Here is a 14,774-nt window from a genome sequence, read left to right on the forward strand (position 1 = left end):
ATGGACCATAAACAACAGAGATAATAATAGCATTGATGTATCCAGCGGTGGGAAGGAAGAAACAAGTACCATACTAAGACCAGTGATAGATCTGGGTTCACAAAGCTTTTATATTAATGCTCTAGACGGAAGAAAGAAAAATGATGCAATCATTAATTTAACAAATGTCACTAAGTTGAAAAGCGTGGTCCACACCTTTGGAAGCGTTGTAATAGAAGCTTGTGGTAGAGGATAGAAGCACAGGGGGATGTCCAAGTCAGAACTGACTTTGCACCAAATCCACGGCCCTTTCTCCATCCATACACCAGTTAGTTCAGTCAAATCACACTATGGTGACCACTTTGTAACTGGCTAGAGGCAAATTCATTCATCCAAGACCGCAGAAAGAGAGCAAGTGCTCCCCAAGCAGGGCGTAGGGATATTCAGGAGAGGGGAGAGCAGTGGAGGAGATGGGCTCTGACGGTGGGAACACAAAAGGTCCAGTACCTATCGCTCTTACTCCCAGGACCCTCCAACATGGCCCCAGCAGTGAAAGATGCTCTAAAATTTGCCAGCACCTGAGAGCTGTGATTTTTTTTAAGTAAATAAAATACAAACCAATAATGATAATTCAAGGTGATGGAACTGGTTTAGATGAAACAGTCAAAGAAGCATAATAAAGTGCTAACATTCAATTCACATAACGTTTTAGTGATTACAAAATGCTTCCACAAGGTCTCCTTGGAGTAACACCCAGGGGTGGTCAGGAAAGGAAGATGAATGGATCCGTTTTCCTCTGGAAGCTAAGTAGGATCAAGGAAATTGCCCAAAATTACATAGTTACTCTGCCCGGGATCTGCTATTTCTACTACACCTACTCATGTCTTTTAAAGTAATCACAGACAAGTGCAATCAGGTTTGGACATGTGTAAAAATCATAATTCAAAAACTTTTTTATTTATTTATTTATGGCCATGCCACGTGGCTTGCAGGAGCTTAGTTCCCCGACCAGGGATTGAAAAACTTCTTTTTAAAATAAAAGCACGGCTTCCCTGGTGGCGCAGTGGTTGAGAGTCTGCCTGCCGATGCAGGGGACGCGGGTTCGTGCCCCAGTCCGGGAGGATCCCACATGCCGCGAAGCGGCTGGGCCCGTCAGCCTTGGCCGCTGAGCCTGCGTGTCCGGAGCCTGTGCTCCGCTGCGGGAGAGGCCACAACAGTGAGAGGCCCGCGTACCGCAAAAAAAAAAAAAGAAAAAAAAGAAAAGAAAAGCAGACTTCATCTTCATGAGACAAGCACTTTCCACATACACCAAACACCCTAACTGCATCCTTTGTCCTCTATTCTGCATACCTACTTTTCCTCAGCCTTCCTTCTTTCTATCCTTCCTTCCTTTTTCTTCCTTTCTGTCCCCATGACCCTTGTTCTCAAAAACAATGGGAATATGGGAGGTAACTCAGGGGAGTAAGGATATTTAAGTATGTATCACAAAACAACCTTCCTAGGAAAACCTCAACTTCTTATCTGGGAAGGCAATGGCAGATTTTTTTTTTAATATATAAGTACCTAAGGCCTAGGAGACTCTTAAGTCACTTTGAGGATTACCTTTCATCTCTCTCTGCCACACGGTAACATCATCCATTCTCCACACAGGCACTTCAGGACAACAGACAGATATCCTGGTTTGCCTGCCAATGTCACTGTAAGCAAACGATGGCCCCCTTCAGGTAGTCTCAGTGAAACATTTCATCAAGAGGAATGTTATTTTTATGTTGAGGCACTCTTATGATGCCTTGCCGCTATTGATTTCCTTTTTTAACATTTGCTTACCACTGTAAAAATACAGCACAAATGTGTGTGTATGTATTTCCAAGTGGACAACTCAAAACAGTACAGTTTTAATCCAAATACATTAATAGGAAAACCAAGTCAAATGTTTCTTAAACATAAGTTAAAATGATTATGTGCAGCAATACTGCATTGCTAGAATAGATCAAATGACCTCATCGAAGATGTTTGAGAAGGTGTCAAACTTATCCATGTTAAGTTTAAAAATTTCAACTGTGAAAAGCTCTCTAGCTAACCATCTGTTTATCTAGTTCCTCCTATATATAATCAAATTTCTTTCAAACAGGAAGGCTTACATTGACAGAGTAAATGAGTCCAAATATTTGGCTTCACTTTAATTAATCAAATAAAATTAATCTTTCAACTGAAGTGAAGTTTACATTTGTCTGTTTGATCTACAATATTTTTGAAGGATATTCATAATATTTTGTACACTACAAAAGGCATATCTACTTTTATTTGTATTTCAAGCAGCTGGCCTGGGCATATCATCATAGATGAGAAATGTTCTTAATTGGGGTATCATCTCTATACTGGATTTCAATCTTACAAAAGGGAGCAAAGCTTGCAAAAATACTCATACTTTAGAAATATTTTAATTCACGAAAGTGTTAGGTATCCATGGTTCTATTACGTGCATTGAATTTTTGGAAAAAAATTTAGCTTCAGATGAAATTTCAGGCTCAGAAAGCCTAAATTAGACATTCTGAAAGATTGTGAGATGATAAGACTGTTAAAGAAAGTGAAAGGCTATTGAGAAAAATGGGGCAGATTCTTTACTAATGTTGAATAGCAAAATTCAATGAGGAACTAGGAGGAAAATTTATGTCTCAACACACCATCAGTTCACAGTAATCTCCTTTCTATCATATATGGTAAGCATAAGCATCGTCCACAAAAAGTAAACCAAGAGAACTGCTTTTACTGAATAAACACATACTTGAACGAGAAATGTCTTGGTGATTAAAGTATCCGAACAGTAATTCAGCAATTGCTTTTCACTAGTCAATTAATGCCCGAGAGCACTGAGTTATTTATAAAGTTACAGTATTTTTTTGCGTAAAATAACTAGTTCAGATCCTGATTTAGAAATTAATCTGAGATTTAATTTCTTCCATCAAATTATGTATTTATAAGTTAAAGAATCATATTTTATCACAAGTCCCTAGAATAATAACTATATGCCAATCTATAAAAACAATGTGTGTGTAAATGTAACACACAAACTTCTATTCACAAATAATTAGCTTCCAGGATTGTGTCTAGCAACCTTTAATGATCATAAACTTCCAGCTCATCTTTTGTCATCGCAATCACTTTATCACTAAAATAATTTTTGAGGCGTAAAATAAAGTGTGTCTCCCATATTTGAATATTTCATATTCAGCATTTAAGTATGCTGTTGTCATCCACTGCTACATTCTCCTCATTGCCAGGAGATGGCGCTATGGGTTTTAAATCTCAGAGCTAAAATCCCAAAGCAGAACTGAGCCCTTTTTAGTTTGTTTCTTCCTTAATTCGTGGACAGCAGACAAGCCCTAAACGTGTTCACTTTTTAATCCCAACAATTTTTCTTTCTCCAAAAAAAAAAAAAAAATCGAATGTTTTTCAAGATTCGATAAAGATAAGCTTCGAAAGGAGAAACACGTGTAACACAAGTATTATCAGTCCCTAGGGAGTGTCACTGAACGCAGGAGTACGTCCAGGTACGAAGGAGGGAGTGAATTCTTCAGAAACTCTTTTCACAAGTTTTCCTCTATCCGTGCATACTACCCGATCGCTGGGGTCCCAGCAGTGGTAGACGGGCGCCAAATTCTTCTCTCGCTATACTGTGCCCCTCCCCTTAAAAGTGGCGGCAATGGGAAGATCCCTCGGGAGCCAGGTGAGCCCTTCGCTGCGAGCCCGGGGACCTGCCTGCGCGCCCGCGTGGGGCGCGCCGTCTCGCCGAAAAAGCTGCTTGTCTGGGGGCTGAGCGGTTCCCTTCAACGTTTGTTCAAACTTAAAACAACTTGCCGCCAAACAGTCTTGAGGATCAACCTCTTTCCTTTAAAATACACAAAGGGAAAATCTTCCCGAAATAACTTTATATCAACAGGTTCCTGCTTTTCCAAGGTCGAAGTACTTGGAATTGCCAAGAACTTCAGATCAATCGTAAGGCTGGGGCCCTTGGCGCACTGCCAGTGACGGTCCAGCTCCCAGGGCCCCGGCACCCTCGCTGCCCTCCTCCTCATTAGGCCCGCCAATCTCCAACACACACGTGGACCCATGGCATCTCTCTGCAGTGAGCTTTGAGGGGCCTAGCCAAGAGGGTAAGAAAATATTGATGACTAAACGAGGCCGAAAGCCTTGACTTCACCTTAATGGGGTTGAAGCTCTCCGCCACCAAGTAGATCCTGCGTTCCCAAACCCGGCGGGGGCGCAGGATGATGAACCTCAGCTGTGCGGGCTTCAAGCTGACCCAAGAGCCACCAGACGGCGTGGGGCGGGCGAGGGGCGGGGGGTAGGCAAATGCAACTTCAAGGTCAACGTGCCTCTGACTGGGGCTGGAGAGCGGCCAAGGGTGCTCGGGCCTGGAGCGCTGGGGGCGCGCCCTGCTTGCGCGCGCTGGACGCGGCGGAGGAGGGCTCGGAGCCAGTACTCCTCCGCGGTTTTGCGACAGAAAGTCCCTCTGGGTCGCCGCAGTCCCTGCCTGACGCGACCTCCCAGGCTGGACTCCGCCGCCTCAGGGTATGCGCAGCCCCCAGAGGGTTTCCGTCACTCTCAGGGAATGTGCTTTTCCTGAGCAGCTCCCAAGCGAAAGTTCATGTCATTTTTACCAAACTTTGCTTTTTACTTTTTAGAATGTTCTCAGATAGATAAATTGAAATGCAGACACACAAGGAAAATTCTCCCTTTCAGAAAACACAGATACTCAAATCCCAGTCTTTTGGGGTTCTCCTAACTTTTAAATCTAGATAAGTAATAAGCTGTTTATCAGGGCTATAAAAATAACAAAGAGGAACTCCTGGCTTTGCTCTTTAATGACGGATTAGATCGTGTTCCGTTCTGATTTTACGTGGCTTCCTATTTCAAATTTCAAGCAAATATTAAGGAAGACGATCACTAAGAAATGTAAGTGACCTAAAAAATTAGTTTGGTCTAAAACTCAATAGCTCTGTAATTTCAATGCGGTGCGGCTTGCTGAGTATTTAAGAGTCCTTTCAAAGCCGTAGGTGTGTTCCTTCCTGCTGTAACAAAACTGTATTCATCTTTGCACAACATGCGCTGGCGTCTGTAAATTTGGTACTCAACACTCGGCCAAGAATGCTCCCTATCCTGATATGTGTCTACCAACCAGCCTCAATGCGCCAACCAGCCCAGTACCAAGAGCGCCCTCCTGGGTGTCCCTCGATGGCGCCCACCCCACCGTCTGGACCACGGAGTGGCCTGAGCTGCCCCACCATGACTGGGCAGGGGAAACAGTCCCCTGCGTTTCCTGTCCCCCAATCGCTTCGGTAACTCACCCTGACCTTCTCTGAAACTGCACAGACTCAGGGGATTTCGCTTCCAATGTTTCATTTCCAGGGGTCATCTGTGGGTCAGAAGTTTTGGCCGCGGGCTAATTTCCCACCCTTTCTTCCCAGGCAACCAGAAATTTTTTATTTTGGCTTTTCCTCTGCTCTCCTTACAACTTGTTAGTTATAGCAGGAACCCAGGCCCTTTCCCCTCTTCTTGGCAGAGCAAAGTTCAAGCGCTGAGCTTTCTGGAGCTCTTACGGCCAGAGGGTGCTAAGTGAGCAGGTGACGTCAGCCCTTCACTGGCCCGAAACCAGGCGGCGGGATGCCACTCAAGTGAGGAGAAAGAGCCTAGGCCGTGACTTAGGGCTGGCGACGATTAAACCAGGTAACGAGACACCGGGCAGATGTGTTTTCATTGCCCTGTGAGATAAATGCAGCGTTAAGTGCCTGACAACTTCCCAGAAGCAATCAGCAAAAGTTTACGAGTGCATAAACCTCAAAGACCATTCCCCGAAGGTTGTTATAAGGCCCACATTTAAAGCTCCTATAAATTCTTCGGCACTTTCCAAACTCTAAGTTTCCAGGGACTATTAAGCAGTCACCTCCTCCGAGGAGACCAGGGGGATTTTCTTGAACCGCCAAGGAAAGAGGTTTGGGGCTCCTACTGAGTGAAATAAAGCTGCGCAAAAGTTTGTTCCGGAAGTTTCGATAGCGGAAGCGGGGAACGGGGGAAGAGGAAGGAGGGCGTGGAAGTGGGGTCCGGGAAGGGCCAGGAGGTGCTCTTCGGGGCTGAGTTATCTGACAGCGGCCAGGATCGGAGTCTGTCGGGGGCCGCGGATCTAGCGGCATCTTGGCCGCTTTCGGCGGTGGCCCCAGCTTGGCCAGTCCGGTCCCGCAGGGCATAGCCCCATGTGGCGCCCGTAGCTAAACCCTATAGCTCCCACCCGGCCCGGACATGGTAGCTCCTTCACCCTTCTAGTGCCGACTGAGTGGCCGGCAGGAATACAGGCGTCCTGCGGAAAGTGCCAGCGCTCTAGAAAGGGGAGCCGGAGGGAGAATCGAGTCAGACACTGGAAACGTGTCTCCACTCCGCCCAGAGCCACGACGGTGCCAGCCTCGGTCCGCCCCTAAGTGGCCAGAGTTCTTTGGTCAGTTAGGATCAGGCACACACGACTCACCTATGTTTATAGAGAACCTTTGTTTATGAGCCCGGTGACAACAAAGCTGCTAATTGAAAAACAGTAACAGGAGCGTGTCGTTAGCTTCCTAAAGCTGGAGGTTAATAGCTGCGCGCGCCGGAGGACGGAGGCGGGAGGGAAGCGGTGAGCGAAGGGCCGCCCCGCACGTCTACGTGCTTTGGGGTCCCCAGGCGAGACACGTGGGCCGGCTCGAGCCTTCCAGAGCCGCCGGCCCGGGTCCCAGGCTGGAAAACGTCCCGCAGCTCGCCTGCTCTTTCTCAATCTTTGGGATCCAGTAAATCCCAAGGCACGAAGGTAGCTGATGACTGCGTAGCATTTCTGTCCCGGTGAGGCTGAATCTCAGGCAGTTATTTTGAAAAGATACCGCTGGGCCCGTTTTCCTCAGGTGAAAATGCAGACGTTTCTATGCCGTCCTCACCCCTCCTTTATGAAATAAGGCGCCCAACTGTTCTGATATTACCATTCAAAAACAGGTTCTGTGGCGAACCTCATTTGTGAATCTATTACAGAGATTAATAGATTATTTCTCCTTTTTCAACTAATTCTCAGTGGGGAAATTTAACCATATGGTAAGGAGAGAATTAGAATTTCATCACATTAGAGCAAAATGTAATGAAAAGAGTCCAACACCTGGGGCCAACTCTGAAAGCCACAATTAAAAGGTTTTTAATGAAACCAGAGAAACCAAAAATTTCATAAGCTTCAGTAATTCTGCCACATAAGAGAGATTTACTGGAGGGTGTTGGGAAATATTGTTTTTACTTATGTCATAAGGATGAAAACCAGCCGCTAAATACCATGTGCTCCCAGATACGGGACACAGGAGCTGGAAGACCGCGTGTACCACTTCCCATCCGAAGAGGAGCACTTGTTTTCACACTTCGCCTTCCTCTCCCTCTAAGAACCGAGGCAGACCCAGATGTCCCTGAATGGCTTCCTAGCTATGGCGGCTACGTTTCTGGGTAAATAAATGTGCACAAATGTCCTCCTTGGTGTGTGAGAAGATCTGACTACCGGTGAAGTTGACTCTTCCGAAACAGCTGGATTTTCATCTTGAGGAAAGTTTGAGCAATCAGTTTCTTCCTGTTTAGGAAATCCTGTGCTTCATTAATCACCATCACTGTAGCCGTTCTTTGGAGACGGCTGCAAAAGCACCCCCCTCCCTTTAAAAAAATCTAATGGGCTGCATACGCAACTCGATCTTCATTTTCTTTCTCTCCTCCTCCACCCCTCCTCTCCCCTCTCCCCCAGCACCGCCTCAGTCCGGGTAGGAAATGGGCAGGGAGTGGGTGAGCGGGGGCGGAATAAGGCAGTGTGTTCGGGGGGGGGGGGCGGGGGGGGCGGTCGCTTTGCTGTCTTACTAAGAATCTTGGGTGAATTTGGGGCAAGCCAGCGGAGACACCACTTCCCCCCGAAAATCCCATCTCCACATCCAGACCAGAGTCATCCTAGGAACAGGGGTGGAGTATCAGCCTCCCCCGGAAAGGGTCATGTAGCACAGGATGAGACAGTAGTGGCGAGGGAAGGGCAGTGGGGAGGGGGGTGCAGTGGGGGGAGGCGTCTGCTTTCCACGGGACTCCCAGGCTTCGCCGCCGATCTACAATTTGCTGAAGGAGCAAAGAACATCCTCGGCTCTAAGTAGGGCTTTTAGTGTGCTCATTGATGAGTGAAAGTCGCCACACATGTCAAGCTAAAGGCAGTTGTTGGGTTACTAACAGGACCCAGCGCCTTGCAAACATATGCGCTAAGCTGTGTATACAGATGGCAGGCAGAATAATGGAGCAGGCGCCTTTTATAAAGCTCTAGCTGCTGCCTGTCTTCAGACCTGGGAAATGAAACTATTCAGACTCGCGGCCAGATAGCGCCTGCGATTGTTTGTTACCGTTTTAATCCTATTAATTAAAACGTTAACCTGATTGGGTAGAAAGCTCTGTCCCAACAGGCGACTCTTCTTCATAATAACCTACTCAGAGATAATGATGTAAAAGACTCCCCCGTCTGTGGCGGCGGCTGGTTGATGGGTCCGGAAATCTCTTGAAGGTGAATCCAAGCAAGATAAACGGTGCGGAGAGAAGGCGCGGGGCTGGGCTCAGAGCGGCGGCGGCGGCGGCGGCGGCGGCGGCTCCACTCCCTCCGCGCCCACCCTCCCACCATGCGGGGCCGCGGCCCATGGTGAGCCCCAGCAGGCAGCACCATCGGCTGGAGACGAAGAAGAAGAAGAAGAGGAGGCGGCGAGCGCGGGGGAAGGCGAAAAAGAAAAAGAAGGGGAGAGGGCTGCCAGCAGCACCGGGACCGACGCGCGCACCAGCCCCAGAGCCCGGCTCGGGCGCGGCTGCGGCGCCGCCCGACTCCCGAGCCCAGGCGGCGGCGGCCGGCGCTGGACCATGGAGCGCGGGCTGCACCTCGGCGCGGCCGCCGCGGGCGAAGACGACCTCTTCCTGCACAAGAGCCTGAGCGCCTCCGCCGCCAAGCGCTTGGAGGCGGCTTTCCGCTCCCCGCCCCCGAGCATGGACCTGTCCCTGGCGCCGCCGCCTCGGGAGCGCCCGGCGTCCTCCTCCTCGTCGCCTCTGGGCTGCTTCGAGCCGGCTGACCCCGAAGGGGCAGGGCTGCTGTTGCCGCCGCCCGGGGGAGGCGGCGGCGGCGGCGGCGGCGGCGGCGGCGGCGGCGGGGTGGGCGTCCCCGGGCTGCTCGTGGGCACCGCCGGCGTTGGGGGCGAACCTAGCCTGAGCAGCCTGCCGGCTGGGGCCGCTCTGTGCCTCAAATACGGCGAGAGCGCCAGCCGGGGCTCGGTGGCCGAGAGCAGCGGCGGCGAGCAGAGCCCCGACGACGACAGCGACGGCCGCTGCGAGCTGGTTCTGCGGGCCGGCGGCGCCGACCCGCGGGCCTCCCCGGGCGCGGGAGGCGGCGGCGTCAAGGCGGCCGAAGGCTGCTCCAACGCCCACCTCCACGGCGGCGCCAGCGCCCCCCCGGGGGGCCCGGCCGGCAGCGGCGGCGGGGGCAGCAGCGGCGGGGGCAGTGGCGGCGGCGGCGGCGGCAGCGGCGGCGGCAGCAGCAGCAAGAAATCCAAAGAGCAAAAGGCGCTGCGGCTCAACATCAACGCCCGGGAGCGCCGGCGGATGCACGACCTGAACGACGCGCTGGACGAGCTGCGCGCGGTGATCCCCTACGCGCACAGCCCCTCGGTGCGGAAGCTCTCCAAGATCGCTACGCTGCTGCTCGCCAAGAACTATATCCTCATGCAGGCGCAGGCCCTGGAGGAGATGCGGCGCCTCGTCGCCTACCTCAACCAGGGCCAGGCCATCTCGGCCGCCTCCCTGCCCAGCTCCGCGGCGGCGGCGGCGGCGGCCGCTGCCCTGCACCCGGCGCTCGGCGCCTACGAGCAGGCTGCCGGCTACCCGTTCAGCGCCGGGCTGCCCCCGGCCGCCACCTGCCCGGAGAAGTGCGCCCTGTTCAATAGCGTCTCCTCCAGCCTCTGCAAACAGTGCACGGAGAAGCCTTAAACACCCCCCACCCCCCGAAAAACATAAGACCGACCCCAAAGCTAGAGGAGAGTGAAAAGCTGCTCCCCACCCCCCTTTATTTGGTCCTCTCGTAGTCGTGAAACATTTGCAGAGAAAACAAAAGCAGAGGCGAGAACTGCGGAGAACTATCAGAGACAAACGGGACTTCTGGCCTCGACATCCCCAGAATCTCGGTCTTCGGGGTGGGGAGGGAGGGAGGAGGGAGGTGGAGTTGGGATAGAGTATGGATGTCTTTTTTTCTCGGAAAAGTGGCAACTTTGGTGGCAGCCTAGACCGCGAGGAAGCAGAGTTTTCCTTTAAGGGTAAAAAATAAGTTGAGAAGTAGGTGTTATTAAGCGTGGAGAGTATTACGTGGCAAAATAGTAATCCTACTAATAATTGTGAATTTGGCCAGTGCTGAGGGGGAGAGGAGTCGTCCGGGGTTGGGTGGCTTGTGGCACGGAATATTCATTCAGACAAATCAGAAAGGGCACTTGAAAATAAATTTTGATTCTGAGCCAGGAGAAAAACTTGAAATGTAGATTTATTTAAATGAAGAAAAGAAAAACAAAAAACAAAAACAGGAAGAGACACGTTGCTATGAAAGACTTGTATTTTTTATTGTCTCTGAACTTTAATCCTGTGAAAATGCTCAAAAGTTTTGGCAAGAGTGATATTAAAAAAAAACTGACTGTGGCTGACAGAATTGCATTTAAAAATATTTATGTGCACCTTGTTACTTTCCACTCTGCAATGATGTATTAACGATTCATGGTATTTATTTGTTATTCTTCAATGACCCTTCCACATCAACAGTATTTATCCTGTGTTAAGGTCATGGGGTCTTATGTGCAGATTTTTTTTTAATGCCTCTAAAATTCTGTTTTATAGATTAACTTATATTGTGTGCCAAGTGTTTAAAAGGGTTTATTTGCCAACAAGTATGAAGAGACATACTGATGTATCTGAGCTGCTTAGGTTTATCAAAGGTCACCTGGATATCTTCAGCTGCATCATCCCTGTATTTAAATTGAGCTTTAATAAATTGCTTCAGTCCAAAAATTACAGGAAAGGTGTATTCTTAATTGATGAATGAATTGATCTCTTTTTTTGAAAGGGGACTCCTTTGCATTCTAAAAAGGAAAGACATCACAGCAATAGATCCTATAAGTAAGAACATGCTAAGCAAATATTTTTCCAGGCTGTGCTGTGCATTTTTAAAAGGTCTAATTTAATTGCTTTTAATATATGTATACATATATAAGTTATTTTAACTGTGGAGAATTATTTAAGTTGAAAGACTGGTTTGATTTGCCTATGGTGTGAAATCCTTTGTTATTTTTCTAAAAAAATTTTTAAAAGAAATAAAACTAAGGAAGAGCAAGAAGCTATTTACCCAAAGCGAGCGTTCAGTTTTAGTTTGCATGGCTGTTTGCCTGCCTTTCTATCCTACGAAAATCAAGAAAACCTTTTTTAAAAATGGAGTCCTGCTATTTTCCACTCCTTGCAGATAATACTAATTCAGTTTGTCAGGTTGGATGGTGAGTGGGGAGCTATGATGGATCTATTGGCGGGTTTTGGATGTGTAAAGAATGATATATATATTAAATAGGTCAATCAGACTATGACAGCTATGTACAACCATTTGTATGTGTATCTATGTCAGAGAGAATCTTTATTAAAATATTTTGATCAAACATTTCATTATGCTGTGCTTTGTGGAGGGATCAATCACCTCCCTTCTGTGTTACTCTTTGCTTGAAAGGTAACAAAAAAGAAAGGAGTTTCAGAGAAGGTGGAACTAAAGTTTTGTCAGGGATACACAATTAGGAGCAGCCCTAGTTCACTTGTTTACTTGTTAAAGGACGATGGCTGGGCCTGGTCATTGGAGGATTGATAAATGGGGTCAGTGGTGAGACCCAGAGGAGGTCCAGGAGCTCCTGTTTGGTGGCACGAACTTTGAAGGCCCTGCCCTCCCTGGAATTCTTCTCCCACTCTGTATGGCATTGTTAACTACCATGCCAGGGCCCATCAGAGAGGGTAAAGTTTCTTAAAGAGTTTTTATCAAAATTTCCATCTCCAACTTCCTAAAAGCCAAGGAAAAGCAATGGATTTGGATTCTCTGAGGAAGGATTGTATTGTGGCTTCTTCCCCCTGCTTTTTTTTTTTGTGACAGAAGAATCAACCAGGTTGAATTATATGCGTAAACAATGCCCATAGAGATTTTTTTTAATGTTCTAGTGTTGCTTGTTAATGAGATTTGTAAGGGAGTATGTGTGGATTGGGTTGGGCGTTGATTCTATTAAAGAATGTCTGTATAGGCTTGTATTTGGACTTTAATAATGCCCTCAAATTTAGAAGGTTTGATTTTTATTGTGGTGGAGGTTAAAGAGACAGTGATGGTGAAGTTATAGTGTTTCCTCTGTAGGCCGTTTGCTAAATGCGTTTTGGTCTGTGTAGCCTCAGCCCATAATGATATCCCTAAATGCCATCAAACTTAGTGGGGGGTGAGGGAGGGTATTTTCTGCTCCACTTGCCATCAAAAAAGATTAATCAGAACCTGTAACTTTTCAGAAAATGTAACAGCAAAGGGCCTTGAAGCTGAAGCCCTCCCAGTCTGGGAGTGGGAGTAGAGGGAGGGAAGAGACCGGGGCAGCCCCCAGGCAGGAGGAGACCCGTCTCTCAGCATTTACCAGACAAAGCCTGGGTGCGTCTAATTATGATTATTAAAACAATTTCCATGACGATGTCTAATATTATGTTAATTTGAAAACAACTGTGTATGAAAACTGTCTACTATAATACCTAAATTCATTTAATGAAACACATCGTTAAGGCAATTAAACCTCCTGGATGTGATTAAGAAACATAATTATGACACTGTTCTGCCCCATAATTGGGTGCCTTTAATCAAGGGGTAAAGTGATCAGCAACACAGCCATTAGTTTGTATTGTTCTGGCCCTGCTGTCCATCATTCTGATTAGGAATTAACCACAGCGGCCATCAGTCGAATTGTTTTTTTTTCTTTTTGCATGTTAACATTGTAGGGGACATATTCGCTGCAAGATTCAACTGCTTAATATTTCTCATTATTAAGAAGGCTTCCTTGATGTATTCCCTCTGTAACCTCTGTGCTGTTCAACTAGTATTAGAAATAGTACAAATAACAAATCTTGAACTTCAGGAGAAAAAGGAAAGCTCACCCTCCTTTCACCCTTTAATAACTCAGTCTCCAGCCCTTAGTCCTGAAGGAGACTGGAAATGATTGGGGGTCGGGGAAAGGAGAGGATGTTGAGAATAAGTCGGAATGTCAGACAAATATGTACAATTGTGCAAAGTAGCAGGGTTAATAATATTTATTTTCATTTTGCTAATTTCAGACAAATTAATTCTCTTTCCAAATCCAGGAGCTGACCAGCGTTGGGTTCTAGGAATAAATGTGGGACATCTAAAAGGGGCAGGGGAGGACTTTTCGGTGATTTACTTAGGTGGCTTTCCCTGCGCTAACCCCAATGTTTCCAAAGTTTCATTAGCAGCAGCTTTTAGGGAAGGAAACCAATGATTGAAGAGAAAATTCTTCCCACACCCGGCAAAACCCCCGGCCGCTTTCCGGGGCCCCTGGACTCCTGGATTTCAGCCCAGTATGGAAAGTTGGTCCACACACTTGTGGGCCCCAGTATGTCCTTCCAGTGTGCACCATCTACTTCGGGACTGGGTGACTGAATACCAGGGAATCAGTGTGGTCTTGCTGAAGTGCCCTTGGGCCAAAACAGAAATCCTGGACCCTAAAACTGCGGCGTCTGCCAGAGAACCTCGGTCAGCCCCAGAGCCTTCGTCCACCGCGCTTTGGGGCGTTTCTCCCGGGAGCAGGGGACGATCCCCGCTGCTCAGGTTTCTTAGGAAACTGACACTGGGCAGAGGAGGCCGAGCGAGGAGCCAGAGTCCCACCTGGGCTTTTATTCCACCGGTTTCCTTCTCTAACTTCTGTCTAATTTCAATTTCCTTCTCTAATTTCGAATTCCCATTTAGGTCTCATCTCCAACTTGACATGGGGTACCTACAGGAGTGAAGCGCGTTGAGGCTTTTCGTGGACTCCTACAGGACCAGCAAATGATCACCTTCGAAGAGCTCACTAGTTACCCCTCCTCCCTCCCCGTGGTGCCTGTGTGTGTGTGTGTGTGTGTGTGTGTGTGTGCGCGCGCGCGCGCGTGTGCGTGAGCGCGCGCTCAGCAATGCGCTCTCCACTCTCAGTAGCTGGGCATCCCCTCCAAGACCCTGTGTTGAGCTTAAATTCCGCTCCCTCCTATGGCACCCGGCACCCATCCTTCCTGCCAACAGCTCTCTAGGGAGGGCCAAGGCTCCACAGGGTTCCCGTCTCCGCGCTCACGGCCCGGATGCCGAAACCCAACCTTTCTACGCGCCCGGGACCCTGAGATTGCTCCAGCATGAGTGGCATTGACTTTTCCAATGTAATGACTTATGAAAGATATAATCATGTGTTAAATTGAATCCTCCGTTTAACTGTTAATGGTGTGCTCTGGGCACATTTACGTATTAGATGCTATGGTAACTAATTACCACTAGGAAAAAGGATAACACACTTCCCAGACTTTGAAAAATAATGATGAGAGTTCACTTCCCGGCTCGCAGCACACAGTGGCGGCTCTGCCGGGCGGAGCGGCAGAGCGGAGACCCGAACGTGTGCCGGTGGAAGGAGGGAGGTGATGAATCCTGGTCGGGAGAGGCTCCTTGG

At 48.3% G+C, this 14,774-nt stretch overlaps 1 protein-coding gene across 1 annotated transcript; it reads left to right on the forward strand.

Moving 5' to 3' along the window:
* Positions 1–8,086: 8,086 nt before the first annotated feature.
* On the forward strand, positions 8,087–11,717 carry BHLHE22 (basic helix-loop-helix family member e22). The gene has a single exon (XM_060127671.1). It carries the CDS (start codon positions 8,905–8,907, stop codon positions 10,018–10,020), a length of 1,116 nt encoding a protein of 371 aa, XP_059983654.1. The 5' UTR covers positions 8,087–8,904; the 3' UTR covers positions 10,021–11,717.
* Positions 11,718–14,774: the final 3,057 nt, after the last annotated feature.

Source organism: Lagenorhynchus albirostris, chromosome 17 (genome assembly GCF_949774975.1).
Source record: "Lagenorhynchus albirostris chromosome 17, mLagAlb1.1, whole genome shotgun sequence".
NCBI classification, from domain to species: domain Eukaryota; kingdom Metazoa; phylum Chordata; class Mammalia; order Artiodactyla; family Delphinidae; genus Lagenorhynchus; species Lagenorhynchus albirostris.

What these genes read in the sequence shown, in the direction of transcription:
- BHLHE22 (XM_060127671.1), top strand. Translation starts at nt 8,905, where the DNA reads ATGGAGCGCGGGCTGCACCTCGGCGCGGCCGCCGCGGGCGAAGACGAC.